The 24244-nt window shown below is 39.6% G+C and overlaps 2 protein-coding genes across 3 annotated transcripts; both read left to right on the top strand.

The window, feature by feature from the left end:
• Nucleotides 1–1044: 1044 nt before the first annotated feature.
• LOC111653753 (uncharacterized) lies at nt 1045–7249 on the top strand. The gene is made up of 5 exons (XM_023404427.2): nt 1045–1992; nt 2231–2575; nt 3006–3056; nt 3586–3717; nt 6710–7249. Exons 1-5 carry the CDS (start codon nt 1950–1952, stop codon nt 6907–6909), a joined length of 771 nt encoding a protein of 256 aa, XP_023260195.1. The 5' UTR covers nt 1045–1949; the 3' UTR covers nt 6910–7249.
• A 252-nt stretch (nt 7250–7501) lies between these two features.
• Nucleotides 7502–22684, top strand: LOC111653743 (semaphorin-4E). 2 transcript variants are annotated; one of them, XM_023404413.2, is made up of 14 exons: nt 7502–7659; nt 14191–14699; nt 14993–15135; nt 16066–16128; nt 16536–16634; nt 17979–18078; nt 18380–18490; nt 18672–18823; nt 18947–19119; nt 19429–19585; nt 19668–19890; nt 20823–20938; nt 21233–21452; nt 21579–22684. In XM_023404413.2, exons 2-14 carry the CDS (start codon nt 14591–14593, stop codon nt 22337–22339), a joined length of 2427 nt encoding a protein of 808 aa, XP_023260181.1. In that variant the 5' UTR covers nt 7502–7659; nt 14191–14590; the 3' UTR covers nt 22340–22684. The 2 variants fall into 2 exon arrangements, with proteins under 2 accessions (XP_023260181.1, XP_023260182.1); XM_023404414.2 differs by having other exon boundaries at nt 7522–7659; nt 14194–14699.
• The last annotated feature ends 1560 nt before the right edge of the window (nt 22685–24244 follow it).

Consider the following 24244-nt stretch of genomic DNA (forward strand, 5'->3'; position numbering starts at 1 on the left):
AACAGTATCCATGACAGGAATGTATAACTCCTGGTTATTTCCCTATCCTGACATAACTTATTCAGCATCTGCATCCATCCACATAAATAATACATTTACTCAAGTACTGTTCTTCATTTTGAGGTATTTGTATTTTACTTTCATTTTATGCGACTATATACTTCAATCTAAGACATTTCAGACAGAAATATCTTTTTACACCTACATTTATCTGAAAGATATATTTATTATGTTACATGTCAGATTAAAATTTTACATGAAGAAACAAATGAAATAAGGTCATAAAATACAACATTAAGATTAAACTGGTAGCTCACTGGTGGCTTGTGACCCTTTTACTTTTTATACTTTGTATACTAACTTTTTTTGTTATTGCTTTCTACTCATATTTATTATATATATTATATTATTTGAAATAACAGACTTTTACTTGTAACAGAGTATTTTACATTTAAAATACTCTTTTGTAGTATTGCTATACTTTTACTTAAAGGATCTGAATACTTTTTCCAACACTGGTAGTTAATAAGAATACCAGTATATTTAGCAAGGCGGTATTGATTTCCTGTCTGATGGTTTTCTGAAAGTGTAGAAAATCCTGTATCATTATTACATGGCAAATGTTTTTAAATATTACTTTGATGAAACAGTATAACTTTATCTGGAGTATTTTCTAAATAATGGTGGAATAACTAGTAAAAGGGAAGCCAAAACTCTGCTCACAAGATCCAAGAGTGATGACAATACGAATGTGTTCTGTGGATGTAAAAAATAGAGCATTTGTGTTTTTAATTACAAATCTTTGTCACTACAACACAAGTATTTATATTGTAACCAAATATGTAGAATAATACGTTTTGCTTTTGTGGCAAAGCTGGAATTGTGATAATAATGAACCAAAAACACACTGAAAATGTGCAACAAGTTACATGTTTCAGTGCCCTGTCAAATCTATTGTATGTAAACCACTGTCTTACTAAACAAATAATTTTACATAGTTTCTTTATGTATAATCTAAGACAGAGACCTACTTTCAGGCTTGATGTGAAAAATCTTGAGGTTTCAGAAGCGATACACCGCCTGTAAACTTGAGATGTTTCATCTTGGCCTTTTCTTTACTTCACATACAATCAAATACAAAACACAGTCACTTATTATGCCACAACCACTGACTTAAAGGAAATTAAAGGCAGGTTTATAGCAGACAGAGTAAATCATTGCAACATAACAGCATCATCTCATCTCTCCTGCATGAAGCTATACTGTAAGAAATATTATTATTATTGTCCCTGATCTCTGCTGTCTCAATTATTATATTATATTATGCCCATTATTTTATAGGTTGTGGTTGGAAATTGAAAGCTCTACCCCATCATACTTAGTTGTGTCTTGTCACCGGAAGCATATTGCTCCTTTTTTAGTAAGACACCGTGGGGACATGGTGAAATGCGTTTTCGCACCCTTGCACCAAAACCCACAAGGGTTTCATAAACCCCTCATATCGTCGTGTGCCCTGTTTTGTTTTTCACAGCAAGTCAGCACATGTATATTTATCTCAATGAGGAATTAGCTGTCTGACATCAATCTGCAGAAGTGTACAGGATGTAGGCTATACATAGCAGTGGGGTAGCAATCACAGGCCGTTTTGATGTCTTTCTGTTATGGAACAGCAGCGCTTTAATGTTTGATCTCCCTTGTCTTTTTCCAAGCCTACATTATTTTCATCTTTGGTTTCTGAATATACAACTTGCACTACAGTCAGCACCTTCTGTGAAAGCAACTCATTTTCATGGTACATTGATAGAAAACCCCTCCTCCCACCCACACACACACACACACACACACACACACACACACACAGGTTTCATGTCTACAGCTCTGTCAGATGTGCAGAAGGCAGGCAGCAGAGACAGGATGAGTTAGAAGAAGACCACCTCGCATATGACACAATGGAAATGTGGCTGAAGCAGTTGGCTCTGGTGCTGTTCACAGGTGAGTGTCCTGACTTGATATTTGACACATTAAGATGTTATTACACTGACAACAAGTATCCATATATGTCTAGCATGATGATGCTGAATGCAGTGATGAATGAACAGACTGAAATTTCACGTGTGCAAAGCTACTGTAGAATAAAACACAGTTTCCTGTTTGTAGTTTTTGTTACTGCTGGTGAACAAACAAAAAAATTTTTTAATTTTAATGTATCTATTTATCTATCTATTTACAGTGGCAGCAGCAGCTCTGGGGGGATCAGATCAACAATGTGTGATTGTGGGTACAACGCAAGTAAAAGTTGATTTGGGTTCCTCTCTGACTTTGTGCTGTCTTTTGTTTAAAGACACATATATAAGATTTCGGGTGAGCTGGTATTTTAACCAAGCTGAACCTTCACTGAACAACTCACAGAACATCTCTGAGACGATTGCTGGTGAAAATATCTCCACCCAAGGAGAAACACACTTGACGTTGCAAAATGTTATGCACAATAATAGCGGATGGTACTTTTGCAAAGTCACATCAGAGATTCCCTGTCATACTATTACTTACAGCAATGGAACAGAAGTAGTTATTGGTAAGTATACAGAGTATGCAAACATTTAATAAATGGTTTATAATGAAATATGATGTAGTTGTGAGCAGATGTAAAGTATATTAATGTACTGTATTTTAACTATATATCACCATAACTTCTTCTATGTAGACATTTTTTAAATAATCGTGGCTTTGTTTTACTACATTGTCATTCATTATCGTTTCATAAATCAGCCTCCAATTATCAGTGATCACAGCAGGAGCTATGGTTGCTGACAAATGCTTTCAATACTACATTATAGTGGCTTATAAACCATTTTATCTGTTTATATGCTGTATAGAAAATGCAGAGCTTTTATTATTATTTTATTAATGTTTTATTGTTATTATATTCATAAATATTGGAAATACTCTGGCTTGCCAAGACCTAACAAATGCTTGTTAAAGTATCGTTTTTTCCTCCGTCACAGCGCAGAGCTTGGAAAAAACAACGTACCCGTCACTATTAACGAGTAAACAAGGTGTGTGTGTGTGTGTGTCTGTGTGAGTTAGTTTGTGTGTGTGCGTGTGTGTGTGTGGATGCATACCCATGAACAATAATGCACCATGTATTTTTAGGACCCAGCACAGTCTGAGCTTGGTCCTTAAACTTTTCACCTCAATATTCAAAATATATCTGGTGGCAGGAAGTGTAGATTTTCCGCTGAATTGACAGGTTTTGAAGTCGTGTGTCCACTGGTGGAGGTGATAAGACCGTGGGGGTGAGAGATAAAAACTGGTCATGGGCTTTTCGATCTATTCCTGTGAGGTGTGAACTTCTATGGAAACCACAAAACACTTTAACACTTAACTTTATATTAGCCTCATTCTTGTATGTTGGCCCATTTGTAACCTGAGAACATGTTTTATACAGTATTTACTAAATAACACAAATGTTTTAAAATGAAATTGCGATTATGACTTATAATGGCTTATTAAGGATTAAGGACACATTGGCACAAAATATGATCACATTTCAAGACAAAGTTTTTCTCTTGTCTCTTTTCTCAGTGACGCATCAAGAACAATCCCTACTCCCTTTTGCTTGGTGGGTATGGATCGTGTTGGGGGTCTCAGCTTTCATCCTGATGGTCCTGCTGATCACATATACCTTGCTGAGAAAAAGATGCAACAGAAGCGGAGGTACTCTCCTCTTCCTTTAGATAACGATCTTGATCTAATAAGACTACAGCAAACAACATCTATAGATTGTAGATAAGCTCTGTATCTACTGTAGTGTGAAAACTGCTCTGAGAAAAAGAGGGTGAGAGGTAAAGATGAAAATAATCTCACACAACCCAGTAAGATCAAATCTGCTCTAGTTACAGATGGATTCATTTCATTGCAAAGATTTCGCATTTTTTTTGTTTGCCTGTATTTCAACCAAAGGGAAAGGAAACACTTGATATGACAGCAGGTAGTTCTATCTGCCCAAACTGTGGCCGGTGGAAGCAAACTGAGTAAGCAAGAGGTATGTGTGGTTAGACAGCGCAGCGTGAGACGACTTTAGAGTGTCTGTAGGATGAACGAGGCTGCCTCCACCCTCCTGTGTGGTTTAAGCGAGGAAAGTATGAAGACATTAATTTCTAGAACAGACAAGGTCAACTTTTTGCAGGCAGAGCTCAGTGCAGGAAGTGCATACATAAGATCTAGCTACAACCAGCTGACCGGTATTGAGAACTGTGTCAGATATTTACAAAAAAGTAAAGTAAACCACCCACACCGTACCACACACCGCTTTTATTGCTTTGTGTCTCATAAAGACAATTTTACTTGCAATTGCAGCCTATAATTGACATGTAAAATACATTTCCACATAGATTATTGCTGAATTATTTGCTCTTTTAAAGGGATCTGTTTTGTCTTTACTGAAACTCTCACAGATGCATTTGATACTTCTTCAAAAATGAAGAAACCAAAAATATCAAAATATGTGTGAAACGCTCAAATCTTTCACTACTTTTGTCCATAGCTGAAACTATTAGTTGACTAATCGATCAGCAGATTAATAAGCAACTACTTTTATAACTGATTAACTATTTAAGTCATTTAATCATTCTGTGGTTGGAGCTTTAATTTTAATCGTTTATATCATTGTAAACTGAATATCTTCAGGTATTTGACTGTTGGCTAGAGGAAAAAAATATATCACAAAATGTCAGCTTGAACTTTTTTAGCAGATGAATCGAGAAAATGAATATTGAGAATATTTGTTAGTTGTCAAAACAGTAGATGATTTTTCTTCTTGTTGTTGCACAGAATTCAAATGTACACTTATCTTCAATTGGACCTGTAATACGACGAGTTAATGTCAGTGATCAAAACAGACATAGATTGCTTTTCTAATTATGTCCGTCGTTATTAAATCCTCACATGCAAAATATTTCAGCCACAATTCACACATCTTCTAAGTGTAAACGGTTCATATTGTCAGTGATCGGGTATTGTCGGACTGCCGAAACTATTGTTAACAGATGACTTTGAAATTCAGTCACCTAGTAACACATTCTTTACTTTTCAGTGCAGTTTATCACGTTGTCATTTATAGCTCACAGCAACTCATTCTCATTTCCGAAACACATTTACACACAGTGATCTGTGAGACATCGCAGGCAGACAACAGACCTCTCTGTAGTAGGAAGTAGTTTACAAGCGAATGACTTTATATACAAAAGATGTTAACCTCATTTTCAACACCTTGTGAATGTTAGAGTTCCTGCAAGACAGTGTAGTTTCTAATTTATATAATTGCCCTGATGAGACAGTGGTCTTTTGTGTATTATAGTTACTGTAAGGTGTTTACTGTGACTACGGGACACACTGGAAATGTGTACACTGTCATTCAGACGCTGTGAATGTAGACGTTTTAGTTGAAACTGATGTTTGGTCCGACTGATATAGTCAGCTGGCTGCTCAACTACACTGTTTGGAAATTAAATGTTAATTAAATTGACACGGTTCTTTTACCATTTAACCATCTGAACTGTAAAGAGAACTTGAATTTTGGCAGCAGTGATGCACTGAATTCATCGACTTTTGGGGCATGGGTTAAACATTTTTGAGTGACGGCTTTTCATGAGACAAAACAAGTGTTGTGCTGTGAATATAAAATTGATGCAGTGTTTGCATTTCATGTTTTGAGAACATGACATCACAACTGGTGACAGTGATACAGAAAATGTGCTATGGAGAAGAACTGTAATGTGTGGCGCTTCTAATATGGCTGCTGTCGGGCCAGAAAGTGAAATGTGCTTCGGAAAATGTAATAAATTCAACATTGTTTGAGAGGCTCAGCACACGAACAACAATAATATCTGATAATTTAGTTACTTAAATTTTTTTTTTACTCCGAAAATATGTGCCTACATTTCCTGATGGATTTTTAATTTGCAAACGAAGCTTTGTCACCCTAAACTGACAACATAGACTGAATTGAAAACAGTATCTGTGAAACAGATACAAAGAAGTATTACAGCTTTCTGACAATAAATATTTGTCCATATATTAGGCCTATAAGTGGATCAGAGGAGTTTGCTCCAGTTTGAATGATTTGATATTTCAGCAACATGGATGTAATGACAGTAGATAATTAATTCCAAGGTAATTGCAGGCAGTGCCTAATTATGACTATAAATGAAGTAAAATTAATAAACAGGAAAATTACAGGTTATTTACCACTGTCCTGTTATATCAGGTATTTTATCACAGTTTTTAAATGGCTTTCTTTCCAAATATATGTCATTTTCCTTGCTTTACACTGTTACTGTCAAAAATCATTTGCACAGTAATATATAATATATAATTTAAAGGGTCAAACTGTATTTTATCTCACAATTTTTACCCAAATACATTTTATCCCGCTTCAAAGTAAATCTTCAGTGATGGAGGAACATTATGTTACTTTTATCTTTAACCTTTATTTAGTTCCTTTTTAGATGAGGTACATCCTTTGAGGGAATTTAGCCAAGAATGCTTTATAAACAGACAACATAACACTGACACAAATAACATTTTAGATTTAAATTTTTCCCACAACCTAGCGGTGGTGTTAATGGCATATTACATAGATGGAGTTTGTATGTAACGACATAAATTCATCATGTGTTCATTCTGCTTTTACTCTTCAATGCATTAGAGGATCCAGTCTATATAAACATGCGTTGTTCTGGGGCAAACAAACAACCATCACCTCGGCCCGGGGCGCAAAACAACCACCTGAAGACATCCCCTTCCTCTGCAGACCTCCAGACCCCGAGTCCCAGAGATACGGCGAAGGCAAACGGAGGCAAAAACCGTGAGGAAGTCACGGAGCTTGTTTATTTAGACACGATTTAGACTTTTCCCCCAAACTGGACATTTGTATCTTATTTTATGTATTTCTTATCCTGTAAAATATATCTTTCATTAGCCGCCAGTAGATGGCAGAAGGTGCACAAGTAAATTTTTAAAAGTTTTTTTTTTCTTGTCTTTTTTTTCTTTTCTTTCTTGTTTCGAAATCTTATATTATTTGAATATTTGAAAAAGTTTCCAGCAGTAGTTTAATATGTTAGATAATAAAGTGGCAAATTGTTCTTTTTAGTGTGAAATAGTGATGAGACTAAAATTTTAATGTTTTGAACTGAATGTTTTAAATTAACTGTATGTTTATATTAAAATTTAAAATGCTGAAAAAGCAGTTTTTGTTGTACAGTTTGTAATATTTACATTTTAAATATGTGATGGTAGCATCCACTGATGGATCTGATACAATTTAATTTTACATTTTAAACGTGCGATTAAAACACACACTTGAAAAAAAAAAACAAGTTGTCCAAACATTATTATTATTATTATTATTATTATTATTATTATTATTATTCCGTCTCATCTGATTGGCTGCAAAGTGAACGAGCACTTTTGAAGTAAGGTACAATCAAAAGTCACATGATCAGGCGCTGCCAGATAATCGCTCCCTGCAGGAGTTGAATGTGGAGTGAACGTTACAGGTGGAGCAGAGAGAGGCGCAGAGCCGGATCCGAGAGGAGACACGACAGCAACAGCGGCGGTGTGGACGATCTTTTATGTGGACCACTCTGACAGCTCCGGGTAAGTCAGAGCTCTGTTACACGGACATGAGCCGCTGCTGTGACTTAGTGACTTGTTTGTGCGCAGGTTTGAGTCCCACTGGCTTTTTTATGTTTCCTCGGAGCTCGGGGCTGGTTGAGGGAATTGGATTGGCAGCCTGCGGGGCTGAAAGGAGCACAGACAGCAGTCTGTAACATCTCTGCCTTATCTAAAGATTATAGGATATCCCAATCTAATAATAGCAGCCGAGAGCTAGTCTAAGCAGTGGTAGGATATGTTGTACAAACACTTAATGGTGTTAGTGCCACTGTGAAGGGGGGCGAGGGGAGGGGGGTCATACTTGTAAGGTCGCTGGTACAGCTTCAGGACAAGTGCCACAGCAGTGAATGTGTGGTCAAATTCTGTGGGAAAAGTATTGCATCCACAAACCCAACTACTGTTGCTAAATATATAACTTCCCTTTTTTGTAATCCACTGAGAACCAACGAGCAACAATTGAATCTTCTGACTTTCAAAGGTAAAAAAACATTATTCACAGTAGTAAAGTAGTCCAGAAAACTTGTGAAAATGTGGATTTTGTGTGCCATTTTGGAGGTGTTAGTAGTGGCTTTCATTTTGAAAACATTGTGACTGAATTTAACTGAATGTTGTGGGAGTGAAAGTGTTAGTCAAGTGTGTGTTGTATCACAGCACATGATACATGTGTGGCTGACCGAGCAGAGGGGTAGCTGTACTAAATTCTGTCATTGCACTTGCTGGAAATTGCACAGGGGATTGCCCAATTTTATCTGTCACACTGCAGCTCAGCGGGGTCAGTGGGTGTCGAGGCACACAGCTAAGCCACAAATAATACTTTTTTTTTTTTTTGACACTGGTTTGTTTGTCACTGCAGGGGTGTAGATCATAAATTACCCCTTGCAGCTCATGTTTAGAGGGACTCAGATGGACAGTGAACATAAGTCTGGAGAACCAAAGCAGGAAATAACACACCTTTACTGTTGTGTCTATCACATGATAGGCTCACATGGTATTTTTAACGCTGTGTTGGCAGCTATTTATAAGACCTGATCTGATGAAGCTGCAGGCCTGATACACAGGTGTGAGGAAAACAATATAATAAACTTCCAGTTTGTGCCACGTCTCCATCCATGATGTTCTGAATCAGTTTCAGTTAGAATATGTTTTTTGAAAGCAGCGTGTCACTGTCACCTCCATGATTATTGTACCATTTCTTCACCAATACACCTGAAAAAAAAGAAGATAATTGACCATTTTTGATTATCGATTAATGGTTATTTGCCGCTTTTCACTTTTATATGATAGTAAACTGAATATCTTTGGGTTTTGGACGGTTGGTCGGATAAAACAAGATGTCAACTTGAACCGTACCTTAGATTTGGACATTTGTCACTGTTTTTATGACATTTTATTGACCATAAATTAATTGCTTAATCAATAAATTAATTGTAAAATTACCCTAATACATATGGAAAGTAATTGGTAGTTGCAGCCCATAGTTTTGACTCAATAAAGTTCAATCAAATGACAGTCCATTAGTCCTGAAATCAGTTCCGTGGTTTTGATTTTAAATCTATATTGAAGTCGTCACCACAGTTTGTTTTCTTAGGTGTTCCCGTGTGTCAGTGAACTTGTCCTGCATTACTGGTAGAGCAGGCAGAGGAGTTTGTGTGTTCATATTTTCCTTTTGTGCCGCAGCTCCTGCTGGGACTTGCCTGGGTGTTTGTGTGAGTGTGTTTAAGTGTACACGTTTTTTTTTTTTTTGTTACCACTTTGGGACCCTTTTCGGCATAAACCTCGTCGGGATCAGTATTCATTTCTGAAGTCCTGGTTAAGGTTTGAGTTAGGGTTTGAGTTAAGCTGTCTGCAATGAATGGAAGTCAATGCAATGTCCTAACAAGGGTAACTGTGCAAACTTGTGTGTGTGCATTCAAGCGTGCATTTACACTCAACCACACTTGTCTCATCAATGACAAGTAATTTGTCAGAGCAGAGACAACCATCTTATTGAACATGTTGCTGCATATTTATTCTGTTTGCTTGTCGCCTTTAGTTGTGTGAAGTGCTTTGACTGCTAGTTGTCCATTAGTTTAATGATACACGTCGTTGCAGGCTTGAAAACTGTACACACAGCATGTTTTTGAAGTATTGTTTTCACCTAATTACAGCTCCTCTGCACATCAAAACAAAAGGTGGTAATCTACTGTCATTATGATAAAAGAATGTTTTGTTTTAGTCCATCTGAGCTTGCGCAAATATAACCCAGTGCTGAACTGGGGTGTGTTTTCCAATGTGTGTTTCACAACAGTCTGTGTGACACAAGGAGTGTCAAAGGTGAACACCCTCCCACAACCGGTTTCCTGTTCAGGCCCCTGTGATGGAATAGTGTATCACAGCCAGCTCACCAGCCGGCCTGCCTGTGGACTGCTCAGCTTGCGTTTGATTGGCGGCCTTGCAGACACAGAGACAGGCAGCTAAACGGGCTACAAGCAGTCAGCACACCAGCCAGTGACTCAACCGGCATCAAACCTGCAGATCAGTTAGTTGGCCGCTCAAGTGAATCAGTTACAGCCGCAGGACGCCTCGCCCATACAGCCCAGCATTATGCATTCATACAAATGAAGACGTATGCTGGAGCCGAAGCTTACGCAGCCATGGTTCACTCCAGCTGTTTGACTCTTCACACGGCTTTTTGGATTTGGATTTGTTATGACTCACGGTGATGACAACAGTGTGCTTGTCTGTGCACGTTTAGGGTTTTATCTTGTATGCGGCACGCTGTTGTAGTGAGAGTCCATCGCAGAGTATTGTAGATATCATGGAGGCTCCTGAACAGGATATAAATATCCTCGTGCTTCAAGTGGTTGGAGTATCTGGAGATACTGCTGTAGGGCTTCTTCATCGTATTGTACAAGATCACGTGCAGCCTTTCAACCCACAGTTGTTCACATTCTTCTGCTTGATGTATAAAAACCCACCAGCGGCCACAGTGCTGACATTTTAGAAAGGTGCATGTAGGAAATATATACTCACATTTACATCTGGATTTACAGAGATGTAAAGAGACTATTTTAGTCTTGCTCTTGTTCTTTAGAAGTTCATCTTCCCTGACACTGAGTGTGTAGTTGCTGTATTTACATGCAACCAGTGCTTCAAATGTCAGGTTGACTTTCAAGAGAAAGAGTGTTTTGTAGTGTTGTTCATTGCATGCAGATACTGTTCTATTTTTCACAAATGATGTCAGTCATAAATATTAATGTCTTTAATGAGGTGCATATGTTAAAGTCCCGTATAGTCTTACAAAGGGGAGAGTATCAAGTTGTATTGAGCTGTTTAACACAGCAGTGTGTTTATTAACTGATCCCTGAGCAGGTTTCGCTGGCTTAACTGGAATCAGCATTGATCCCGTATAAACAAAAGGTGTAACTGCATTTCACACCAGTCTTTCACAGCGTATCCTTTACCTCAGTGTACAGCACACCTAATGTGATGGTGGTTTGATATTATTTTGGTCAGTGAAGTGTGAAAGTGGTGATGATTTATCCTGAGAGACGGAGCCGAGCTTTGAGACAGAGAAGAAGTGAAAATGTGTCACTTTACAAAAGGCAATCACTAAAGAAGCTGTTGCACATGTAGCGTAAATCCACAACCCATTGTTAATGACTTACTAGTATTAATAAAGGTGTGTCATTAATAAAGCTCCATAAGCAACTTTGTAATATGCCATCAAGTCGGCAGGTATTAAGATTGGAAAGCCATTAACACAATGGATTTTGGCGATGGTGTTGACCTGCCCTCTTCCACGAGGTAAGGGGGCAAACAGGCCATGGGAGGGTCCTTCCTGATTAATTAAAAGAGACAAAGCAAGCAGTAAAGGTGGAGGATATAGAGACCCTTCTCATCAAATTGGGGTCACAATATGGCAGTACAAGATTTCCTTTTATTCGTGCTTAATGTTTTATTCACAACATAATATGAAAATCTTAAAGGAGTTATTTGTAATTTTTGCTATTGCTATATAGCTAACGTTAGCATTAACAGCTGTTTACTTACCTTTCTTGGTAAGATCTCGTCGTGCTTGCGATACAATCGTAAGTGACAAACCCACAAATAAATACAACAGAAAAGAAATGGAAGGAAAGTTTTAGCTTCTTTTAGCTAATTGTTTTTTTTTTTTGAACAGTAATCTCTGCTCTTATTACAGCTCTGAACACACTGTACGCCACCTGCTAAGCCCCAAATGACAGAAAGACAAAGTTAGAGACCAGCTGGTGAACATAGTGGAGCATTTAGTAGCTAAAGAGCCACATTTTTGGGGAGTTGGTGAAGACCTAAATAGATCAAAACGGAGAGTAGATATTGGACTTATTTTTGTCAGGTGGTCAGACGACTCCAGATGAATGCTAATGTTGCTCTGTGACTGCTTGATGCTAAAATGTTCACCTTTCAGTGTAAGATGATAATATGAAATTGTTTACATCTTATTCCACTGCTGCCAAGCTGCCAAGAAATCAGTGAATGCAACTTTAAATAAATAGTTTATTAAGCATTGATAAAGAAATGGTGCCATAAACATTTTAATTACTTGATTTACTTTTTTTTTTTACTGCTAAAATCCTCCTACTATATTATTTTATATAATTTGTCCAGTCAAATGTAAACATCCAAAGATTGAGAAAGAAAATTGTCATTAAGCCGACAGACAAAGCACAATGGTCTGATTGTACGAGAAAATCAGCTGTGTATGACTTACTACTGGTAACTTGTAAAAACCTCAGCTGTGTACCCCCACCCCCAAAACACACACGCCCTGTCCACACGTGCACATGTCAGTGTGCGAGTGTGACCCTGGATAAACAAAGGAAGAGAAAACGGGGACAACTGCTGTGTGCTCTTCTATTATTGTAGCCATACCTACCTGTCTGCACTGTTTGGAAGTATCTGTCAGACGCTGTGAAAAACAACCAGCAGTCATTCCATTCAGTTGTAGTGCTCAACCTACAGCCCCCTCCCCGCCCCGCTCAGCCTGGGGGGGAAAGTACGCAAGACATCGGTGCTCTGACAACAGATGAGCAGTCCTATACGTGCAGCAGCTCGTCCTGCTGTGTCAAGTAGCAACAAGGTGGGGAGCATGGCAGTTTGTTGCAAACGCACATTCAAAACCGAGGTTGTTCAGAGGCAAAGGGGAGCGAGCGCCAAGCCGTCTCTCGAGGAAATGTGGATGCTGCCGTTTTGGTTTCTGTCAACAGGCAAGGACTCTGCGGTGTGTGTTTCAAAGGATGCATCTCTATGAAATCTGCTGTATTTTTTTTTTCTCTGCGAGCTAAAATTCAAATAGAAGGTGCAAAGCAGCTGTGAGGTGCTGCTGCTTTGGAGCGGTGTGCACCATAAACATAAGAGTATAGTTTTTACATTGTGAGGCTGTTCTTAAGTATGCTTTGTGTGTTATTCTGAGAAAAAAAAGTGCCTTGATGAATTTTGAATGAGGCTGCGCCGCTCAGTTTGTCAAAAACAGTGAGAAACTCGCCAAAGAAGTGGTAAATCTCAATTCAGCATGAATCCCAGGATGGGGATGGAGTGATAAAAGCAGCGAATCACTGTGATCTGTATGCATGCCCAAACCTGAACTGATCCCCTCTGCTGTTTGAACCCCACTGAGCCCAGAGGAAGCAGGTTCTTATCAGGGAGGAGGACAGGAAGACACAGAGAGTGGAGAAGGAAGAGAGAGTGGGGGTTGGTCGGCAGCATGGCACTGTGCAGATTTTCACTTAATATCAGTTTACTCTGTGAAGTTTACACAGCTATAACTGTAAGTGATGCTTCACTTCTCTGATGTAACAATAAGGTCATGATTGTTTTGCATACAGTTTGTGTTGTTCACGTATATACTTTCTTCATACTTTCTTAGACTATCATTTTCACTACATTTAAATCTTAGGTATTACTCAAATTGTTATAACAGCTGTATAATGTCTTTTTGTGGCCTTGAGTTTTCTTACCTCTGAGAAAAAACTCACGAGGTCTAATGAAATATGCTTTTGAGTCGTGTTATGGGAACTATAGGTTCCAGTGTTTGACCCACACAAAGGACTAAAAGTCAAGATATATCAGCTTGACCATTGTGTTTATAATCTGTCTCTTGTGAGTCCCCCAGTTTAATGAAAATGCTATGCCAAATTTATTCACTGCCCCTTTTATTATGCTTGTTGTTCTCTAGTGAAAATTCTGAAGGATCATCTGAAGTCTATCTCTCATTCTTACTTACTGTCATACTGTGTAGTTTTGCAGATGCTAGATATTCAGTGCAGTAAAAAAAGAAGCAGCACTTTGCATTGCAACACACCAACACATGCACAGGAGAATCACTGAAAAGAGCATCTTTATGTCTCTGCATGTAATAATTATCCATGAATGATCAAGATTGAAACAGAATCAGTGGAAAGAAATCAGGTGGTTGAGGGAAATCAGCTGCCATAAGTAAATAATGTGTTTCTTTGATCATCTCATTCATAGATATTTTCATATCTCTTCTAGAAGGTGGTAGGATGAACATGATCTCCACCAGCATCCCTCACCAGTAGCTGGGCAGCATGGCTTCTGCTCCTCCTTGCGGAGAGGACACCGGCAGCTCATTAGCACTGCGCTGGAGGCTAACACCAACATAGATATACATCACACAGGACGCTGACTTCAAACTCAGTCGAAGCAGGCTGAGCTGCACTCCACAGGCCTGGTTGGTTAAAACATCCGTATGAACTGCTTTGAAAACATGACTCGTGCCAGAGCAGCACATGTCCAGGACAGCGACATCACCGCAGCCTAACGACATCTGGACTCAGACCTTGGAACATGATCTGTCTCTGAGTGGTCGCTTTGGTGGCAGAGCTGGACTGTGCAGCTCTTCCACACTTAGACAAAACCTGGACTCTGAGCCATGTCTCTTCTCTCAGCTCTGAGCATCGTCTGTGGATTGATGCTCCATGTTTCACTGAGTGCACTCAACACTCACTACTGTGTCCCACGAAAGACTGTCCCTTACCAGAGTAAGTCACAAATTCTCATACTCCTGCTGTGTTGTAACAGTGTTTCCACCCCTGGGCTGGTCCCGTGAATACCAGATTTTGTAGCAGTTTAAGAATGCATTTGAATATTTTAACCATGATATACGAACAAGTGCTACAGCTTTAACTGCTTGGATTTTATGCTGGTTGGGAAACGCTCATTAAATTTAATGAATTTGCTTTTCTTTTTTTTTTTTTTTGCTGTGGGAGCTTTTTTTTTTTCAACTGTACAGCAGCTAAATGCAGCGTAGTGATGCAGATGTTCTCCTGTTTAGATGAGCTGAAGTTGTTCAGAGAAGAGGGGATCTCTAACTACTCCACAATGTTAATGAGAGATGACCTTGGGGTGCTGCTGCTGGGGGCCCGAGAGGCCGTATATGCTCTGGACATCAACAACATCTCAGTCAGGAAGTCAGAGGTAAGAAGATGTGAAGAGACTCACTGAGAGCAATCTGTTTACAAAATGTTAACAGTTTGGCACTCTGTTCTGATCAGTGGTGTGGTGTTTGAAGCTGATTTAAAATAACTGATGATGATATAAGATATAATAACTGATGAAACTCACGTGTCTGCAAAGCTCTTACATATTAACCTGAAAATGCTATTTTGCTCAGTGAAGCTAAAAATAAAACATCTTTTGAACTTTTATGATATTTTACTGCAGTGATGAAACTGTTTCATAAAATAATCATTAAGACTGACTTGACTGCCTGATCCTAGATTATATCAGTGATCCCCAGTGCCCCACCACCACCAACACCCACCCCCCACCCCCAAATTTTTATGGTATGACACCTTAAAATGAAGCCATGTCTATTTGTGACCCCACATCTCAGGTTACAGTGATATGGTTGTGAGTTACGGGCAGTTTTTTTTTCACTCAGTATGACTGATTTGAAGGTTTTTTAAGAGTCAGAAAAAGCAAACATTTGAAATAGGTTAAAACAAACACATAGTTTCATGTTACAGCAGTAAATATTTTTTGCATTCTCATGCCTTTAATCACTTCCTGATCCCCTGAGATTCATCTCAGTCCTGACCCCCGGATTTGAGAACCACAGGTTTGTATCCTATAAAACACAGCCTCTTATTATGGTCTTTTACTATTTGGAAATATTTCATTACATCTGTAGAAATTTTTGCAGAAATCAGTTGATGAGTTGTTGAACTCTTCATCGGTCTGTTGGTTCATAATTCTAGCTGCACAGCTAACAGTCACAACTGAAGAGGGACTGGTTTCCCAGCTTACAGGTACTGTGTAAACAGGCTGCAGCTCCTCTGTCAGGCTGTTGGGTTGCGCCCCCATTCTTGCGTGCTTTGACAAGACACTTTCCCTATGTTGATGCAGGTGTATTGGCGAGTTACCGAGGAGAAGCAGAGGGAGTGCACATACAAGGGAAAACATGCCGAGGTTTGTGTAATGTCTTTCAAAACAGAGCTCACATACGGTAACTTTTATCCTCGGGCGAAGATACAGCCTTTAAGGATGACTGTTGAGTGGAAGCAGTTTACTCCCACATACAATCTATTTCTCTGTGCATTTGTAAATCATTTATATGGGAGTGTTTTTTTCTTTTTTCCTTCCTTTTTAAGTCTATACACAGAATTCACTTTGAAGTGCTTTGCTTACAGCTTCGTACTCATAGCCCAAATAAAGGCATGAGTAGAAAACGCTTGTGTACAGCCTTGACCTTTTGGTCACCAGCTCAACTTCAGGCACCCTGTGCAGTCAGTAAATGTATATGGCATGTTTGTATTTTTGCGGCTGAACTAACAGAGCTCTGACCTTGGCATGCTCTCTGCTGGATCTTGTTGCAGGTGGAATGCCGTAACTACATTCGAACCCTGCACAGAGTGAATGACACTGCAATGTATGTGTGTGGCACGAACGCTTTTAGCCCCACCTGTGATTATATGGTAAGTACAGAATATGAGGTTAGTTTAGAGCATCTTACAAACTGTTTTCTGTGGGCAGGAACTTTTGCCCTTTTCCCTTTTACTTTGATGAAAGACTCTCTATCGGGTTAATCAGTTGGCATTATTCTGTATTGTTTTTTTATTGTCAGCAAATATCATGAAAAGATCAAAAGCAACAATGTGTTAGTCCATCTTAACTCTTAAAAAAAAATGTCTCAAAAATATAGTCTCATTTTTTAAAAGAAGGCGCTGTGATTTTATAAAACACTTGTGTGCTATAGTTTTTACTAAACTTTACTGAAACAGAAGCAAGTATTGCATTCGTTGGGGACTATTTAAAGCTGCAGATTAATACCCATCTGGCGCGCTAGTGAGTATTTCAGGCGGTAGGACTGTGTGTGTGTGGGAGTCAAGATAAACTGCAGTGTCCATATTCATGGTAATGAAGGAACATATCACCCAGTGCAATGATGCGGCTCAATGTGTTTTTAATAGTTTTTGTACAACAGGATGAACTGTCTGTGTTAGGATACACAGACAGTTCAAGTGCCAGTTAGTAACATCATTTGATTGTTTTTGGTTCTCATGGGATTTGTTGACAAAAAGAAAAATGTATCTAGAACATCACCTGAGTTATTCTTTTAAGCCATGCGGCAAAAATTGCAGTCAGTGTTCAAGTCATTAGACAAAGGCTTTATGCTGCAGTTCCTTTAATGGCCGTTGTGGCTATTCAATTATTAGAGTCAACACATTGTCTCCTTTTTTCTAAAGTGTGTCTTGGTTGTGATTCAAAAAGCAGTTTAAGCCCATCCCTTCATAATGTCGGTGTTTGCTTATTTATTGCCTTTGTTGGGTTTTGATTTTTCGACAACACACAGTAGCTCATGAATGCAGTTTATTTTGGCAGGGAACTCAAATCTCAGAGGGCTGCACTCCCTTGAAAGCATCATCACGGAGAGTTAAATGGTTCTTATGTGTAACTGCAGAACCACAAAACAATAATGTGAATTTGATTTAACAAAAAAAAAAAAGAAAAAAGAAAAGCAAACCTGTAAGTTTTAGTAAGAAATGAACATCAGGTTTGCTTTTCATGTAAAACAATGGCTGCGTCAAAGGTTGTTAATCATTGTAAAAACTTTTATATATCTTTTGTTGACTTTAGAAAATGGTGCGTAATAATGTCAATATATGCAAGTTGTGGTTAATGGGCTAAACATTAATCATGATAAGATATAACCAGACTCTCAGTACTTTGTCTGAATAAAATGACTCAGTTTTTCTTTCTTTTCCCTCCTTCAACAAGTTTTTCTTTCTTTCCTCTCTCTCTCCCTTTGTTTCCGGCAGACGTTTGCTAATGGACAGCTGAGGCTGCAGGGAAAGCAGGAGGAGGGAAAGGGGAAGTGTCCTTTTGATCCCTTCCAGAGATACTCCTCCCTCATGGTTGGTGAGTGTCTGATTCAGGTTTTCTGCCAGAGGGAATGAAGCACAGAATAAAGCTGAACGCTCAAAGTGCACCAACAGAAAAGATGAGAGTATGATAAGTGTATAGAGATTAGACGAGCCACAAGACCGAGTTATAAATGTGACCTAGTATCTTTTACTGCTGCTACCTGCTCCTTTAACAGCTGCACTAAAGCAGAGTCAGTTCAGTTCATTAGTTGGCATATAAATGTGATATTGTTCCAACTCAATATGAATAATTGATTTCCAGGAATTTTTCCTCAACTCTTGTTCCTGTCCAACAGGAAATGACCTGTATTCTGCTACATCCATCAACTTCTTGGGCTCTGAGCCTGTGGTTCTGCGCAGTTCAAACTTGGCTCTCCGCACTGAGTTTAAGAGCTCCTGGCTCAGTGGTGAGTTCCTCAGCTGCAAAAAAAAAAAATGGCCATTTAAAGTTTTATATGATGATGATGTGCATGGTTAAGAGGAAAGTGACTGCAGCAGCAGTACTAATGCATGATGCGGTTAATGATATGTGTTGATATCTGACTTTTCTCTCATATCAAGTACTTATTTCACGTTTTGTGGTTTCAGAGCCAAACTTTGTCTACATGGACTTTGTGAGTGAGAGTTTTGACAGTCCCGATGGCGATGATGATAAAGTGTACTTGTTCTTCAGCGAGAACGCCATGGAGTACGATTTCTACAGCAAAGTTGCGGTATCTCGAGTGGCCCGTGTCTGCAAGGTATAAAAACGTCTAATCTATTCAAGATCTTTGGCATCTTCATGGAGCCTCATCTGACAAGTCGGGTTGTTGTGGTTAAAGCGAATATGTGCACATGACAGAGTGCTCTGTCTCTGTGTTTAGGGGGATATGGGCGGACAGCGGACGCTGCAGAGGAAATGGACGTCGTTCCTGAAAGCTCGTCTGGATTGTTCCTTCCCTGAACCCAGCCTGCCCCCCATTGTCCAGGATGTCTTCCTGCTTAAGCACAAGGACTGGAGGAACAGTGTCTTCTACGCTGTCTTCACCCCGCAGTCGTGAGTATTTACAGTAAAATCCCGTGGTTTTATGGCTCAGGGTGGGTGTTGACATAGGATAATCTAGGACGTATGCAGAGCAGTCAGTTAGGAGGAACAACAAAGGTGTCTATATTCACACAAAATTATTAGGTGTTGCGTTTGTTTCATTGTGTTTATTGTAATATAAGGTATTAAGCCGTTAATACTATAACTTGACCGATGTGTGATTTATTTATTCCATATGTAAAAAATATTCTCCAGTCATACAAATAAAACAGAAATGTATCAGTTTGTTTGACTAAATGTGTTTGGACTTGGTGTTTCCAGGAGCCTCTCCCAGGTATCAGCAGTGTGTGCATACAGCGTGTCTGCCATTAGAGATATTTTCAGCGAGGGAAAGTTCAAGACACCCGTTGCTGTGGAGACATCCCATGTGAAGTGGGTGATGTACACTGGAGAAGTGCCAGTCCCCAGACCAGGAGCGGTGAGTGTACCGCAAGAAATTTCGCTGCGTACGAGGCAAATCCCCAAAACCCACAATTGTAAATGGAGGTTTTGTGTTGCAGTGCATCAATAATGTGGCTCGTAAAATGGGGATGAATCGCTCTCTGGACCTTCCTGACAAAACCCTCCAGTTCATCAGAGACCGTCCCCTCATGGATGATGCCGTTCGTCCAATAAGAGGAGAGCCGCTGCTGGTCAAGAGAGGAGCTTTGATGACTCGGATCGTAGTGGACAGTGTGCTGGCGCTGGACGGACAGAGATACGCCGTCATGTTCACTGGCACTGGTAAACTATAGGACAGCAAAGTAGATTTTGTCACATTCAAGGAGAACTGAACTGATGTTGGAGTTATCAGAAAATTAGCATCTTTCTTAGCTTACTTTTCTGTTTGAATATTCTGGTTGATTAAACTTAAAGCCCCTGAAAATTTTAGTAGCTCTCTGTGATATCAAATTTTAATGACTGAGGGAGCATCAATCAAAGTTAAAGTTTGGAAAAAGATATCTTAAATTATTACTTTTTAAGAGTTTAAGATAAAAAATGTCAGCTAATCTTCTTCATCGGGACTGTGTGGGTGTGTTTTGATTGACAGTGCTGGCATCATAAGAAATTCCAAATCACCTTTTCTCCAGGTGAGCCCCACCCACTGCAAACCAGTGACAAAAGAAATGAAAAAAAAAAACAGAAATGCAGAAAACTCTTGTGTGAAATTCCAAAAATGACTGTGGTAATGTAGGAGCCCATAGTTCACAGTAAGAATCTGCAATTAAGAAAGTTTTCAGGGCTTTAAAGCAGGATTAAGTAACTTCTGAAGGAAGAAATAATACATTCTTCCTCTCCCGCATGAAAAATTGAGTCAATAAGAAATAAAATGCAATTTTACAGCTACAACCTGACTTGGTCTGATCAGTAGCTTATAGCAGCTGTTGTCAGGAGACCTTTGACTGATATATTGTAGGTGTAACAGACATCAATGAGACAGATCAGCAGTTCACTCAGGATTATTCTCTCTACTTACAATATGTTTCCGTTATTGTCATGTCTTATAAAACATTTGTTCAATCAATATCTTTTTCATTTGCAGGCTGATAGAGACGCAGTGATTTGATATGAATAGTGACAGGATACATCAAAGCCGTGATCTTGGTTAAAACTTGCGTGGTTAATGATTTTTATATAATTACTAAATGTCATTGGTATTTACTGTCTCCTGATAGACAATGGTTTTATTCAGAAGGCCGTCAACTACGACGGAGAAATGTTCATAATTGAGGAGATTCAACTGTTTGAAAACCCAGAGTCTATCACCATCCTGCGCCTCTCATCGAGCAAGGTAACTCAACACAGGCCCGAGATGGTTCAATAAAGTTTGTTAGCTCATCATCATCATCATTATCATCATCATCATCATCATCACAGGTTATGGTCATTTACTGCTACTGCTACTTTACTTGGTAAATATTACATAACAAGCTTGAGTCTAAATTTGAATATGTCGTCACTTAGAGACTGTAGAGAGGATGTAAAGGTGAAACACTTCAGCTGGTTAATTTGTGTGTGTGTGTGTGTGTGTGTGTGTGTGTGTGTGTGTGTGTGTGTGTGTGTGTGTGTGTGTGTGTAAACATAGGGCCAGCTGTATGCAGGTTCAGAGTTTGGTGCTATCCAGATGCCAGTCAGTAACTGCAGCCGCTATGACACCTGTGTGGACTGCATCCTGGCCAGGGATCCGTACTGTGCCTGGGACTTCTCTACTGAGCAGTGCTCCTCAGTCCACAGCGTACCCCCCTCCTCAGATACTGCAATGCAGAGTCTGAAGGAGGGTGACGTCTCACGGTGTCCTCAGCCAGGTACATTCCCTTACAGCGCATTGTTCACATGCGTTACTAGGAAGACTTTTTGTATGAACCAGTGTACCAGCAGCTGTATCTATTAGAAAGCATTGAAACCAACCGTGTGTTGGTGTGTGTTTTTAGATCCAGTCCCAGCTGTGGACTTCACCCTCGTCCCAGAGAACAACATCCAGCTGCCTTGCCAGCTTCACTCCAACTTGGCAGAGGTCCACTGGCGTTTCTCTGACCAAACACTTCACTCCAACCACAAATACTACATCTACAGCGGAGGCCTCCTCATCCTGAGCGCCTCTGAGTCGGATGCTGGCTTTTACACCTGTGACTCAGTAGAGCTCATAAATGGCAAAACATACAACCGAACTGTGGCGGTTTATCGTTTGCAGCTCTACTCTGGTCCGGCGGTGGGGGACAGCACCACTCCAGGCAATGAGGTGGCAAATTCCTCCGACTCTGTTCACACTGTGAATACAGCTGCACCAGGTCCGGTGCCAGATGAGGATAATGAGGACCCATCCCACGAGTCTCAAAGCGACACTGGCAGGGTGACTCGCTTAGAGGTGGCTGTGGCTCTGCTTTCGCTGCTTTGTTTCTCCCTGATGGGGGTCATATTTTGGATCTGGTTTCGAGGAGGCTGGGAATGCTTCAAGTTTGCACAGAGCGCCAGTGAAAGCGAGGGGAAAAGGCAGTCAGGCGAATACATGCACATCCAGAACAGAACTTCAGAGATAAAGCTCCTGGGGCCTGAGGCGGGGAGACCTTGCAGTGCCAATAATAATCACTCTGCTGTTGACTTCAAAGGGAACGGGGAGCACCACTTCACACCTATGGCCAACATTTCAAGTCTGGACGGTCTGGGATACATAAATGATGAGTCAGAGATTTAACTTTGCTGAGGTATAGAGTAGCAGAGTCCGAGGCCAACGAAACTGCACTAATCATCTTTCTATAGGTGCCCTTCCAACACAAGACAGTTCTCCGAAAGGATTTTCACATTATAAATTCTTTTGACTGGTGTCCTGTTTCTCCTCGCCAGTTTCCTTCACTGTCATTTCTGTACTCTAACCGGGCAGCTGATGTTCAGTTAAAACACTTTTTCTGGTGGATTTTTCACTCCAGGAAACTGCTGAAAAGACATTTTTTTTATATGTGTATTTTTTTGTATAATGACAAATTGTGAATAACTTTGTGTAATATATTGTGTACAGCCAAGACCTTTTTTTTTTCAACTATTTATTTGTTGTAAAGTCGTTTTTATTTCATCTTTAAACACTTGTAATCTACAAAAAGTCTTGTAAATATGGTCAACAACGGTGAACAAGTAGCAAACACTTTGACCTCTAATTTCAAGCCACATTTCATTTTATGGACAGTACTGTTTATTTAAGACAACATTGATCAGTCAGAGTGTACCATCACTCTTTGGCTGTTAATGATTGATCAGTACTCTGTGTACTACTCCTTTATTGGTGGCTGTTTAAAAAAAAAAAAAAAAAAGACCTACAGATGTACCTTTGTTTAACCAGTCAATGACACTCACAGGTGAAACAGAGTGAACGTCATACCTCCATCTTTCAAAACACAAAAATAATAATAAGATTATCTCACTCCAGTAAATGTTATATCATCATTGAGAGTGTCGTAGTGTAACGAGGGTTGTTTTTGGGTACACAGTTATATTTTAGATTCCAGGCATACACTGTAGTCTCCCTTTGGAAAAGACAACATGTCATTGGGATGTACAGGTGTGGGTGTAACTTTCTGGCAGTGGCAGTCAACTCAGAGACACAACGCGGATAAGAACCAAGTGTCAAACTTTCGGAAAATGCAGTCCTTGTTCATATGACAATAAACTTTATTGGGAGTTTGACGCGCATGTAGCTGTCAGTAATGATTACCTTCCCTCACACACAGTGGAGTGATGTATTTGAAAGCGATGCTGCTGCGACGTTTGACTGACGCGCTTCTTGTCTTGATTTTTCGAACAGATACTCCTGTGGATTGTGCGGCGGGATAATATCAACAAAAAAAACCTGCAGCGACGCCACGGTTATCTCAGACCTGTTTGTTGTCTGTTGAAGAAGACTCTGAGACCAAACTAAATTACAGGAATGTAGTGTGAATCTGCTCTGTGTTTTTCACACTGTCATTAACGGCAGCGCTCAGAGCCACCTCACGTTTCACCTCCAACAAGTACTGTAGAGATGAAAGGCCTGAAGTGCATCTCTTCTCAATTATTCAACAGTGCAGTATAAGATATTTGTCATGAACTGAATTAAGGATATATATTGATCGTATCAGGTGATAAATTAATAAAATATTGCCTGTGCAGTTTTTAAAAAAGTGCTTTCATGCTTAGCATAGACATATTTACACCAGGGAATTAAGACGATCCACGTTAGCTTTTTTTAGTGTAGTTGTTTATAAGTTTCAGAGAGCACTGTCTTAGATTTTTATTTTTTTTAGCTTCCCTCTCTCCTGTTCGTCAGTCTTCCTTTTCCTCCCAAGATTTAATGAGGTTTCCCCTCTTACTTTTATTTCTGGCTGTCTCTCTGAGTTCCTCTATGATGCTCGCAGCCTTTTTTTAACCCACACTTGGTTTCTTTGAACATTTCTGACTTGCATTTCTGAATAAATCAATATGACAACAGCATCTCTCTGCTAGGGTGAACAACTCTACACTGAGGATGAGGGATACAGAGATTTTATTTAATTTTTTTTTTGTACACACAGCAAAAATGGCCACCAACAGGGACAACCCGAGCACACGTGGTCCCAGTGGGTGACAGCTG

Source organism: Seriola lalandi, unplaced genomic scaffold (genome assembly GCF_002814215.2).
Source record: "Seriola lalandi dorsalis isolate HSWRI2012SDOR001 ecotype SW California unplaced genomic scaffold, Sedor1 jcf7180002054244, whole genome shotgun sequence".
Classification (NCBI taxonomy): domain Eukaryota; kingdom Metazoa; phylum Chordata; class Actinopteri; order Carangiformes; family Carangidae; genus Seriola; species Seriola lalandi.

Bases quoted from the DNA above. Each gene is read 5' to 3' on its own strand.
- LOC111653753 (XM_023404427.2), top strand. From the start codon at position 1,950: ATGGAAATGTGGCTGAAGCAGTTGGCTCTGGTGCTGTTCACAG. The intron at 1,993-2,230 runs GTGAGTGTCCTG...ATCTATTTACAG, and splicing joins GGCTCTGGTGCTGTTCACAG to TGGCAGCAGCAGCTCTGGGG. The intron at 3,057-3,585 runs GTGTGTGTGTGT...CTCTTTTCTCAG, and splicing joins ACTATTAACGAGTAAACAAG to TGACGCATCAAGAACAATCC.
- LOC111653743 (XM_023404413.2), top strand. From the start codon at position 14,591: ATGTCTCTTCTCTCAGCTCTGAGCATCGTCTGTGGATTGATGCTCCAT. The intron at 15,136-16,065 runs GTAAGAAGATGT...ATGTTGATGCAG, and splicing joins TCTCAGTCAGGAAGTCAGAG to GTGTATTGGCGAGTTACCGA. The intron at 16,635-17,978 runs GTAAGTACAGAA...TGTTTCCGGCAG, and splicing joins GCCCCACCTGTGATTATATG to ACGTTTGCTAATGGACAGCT.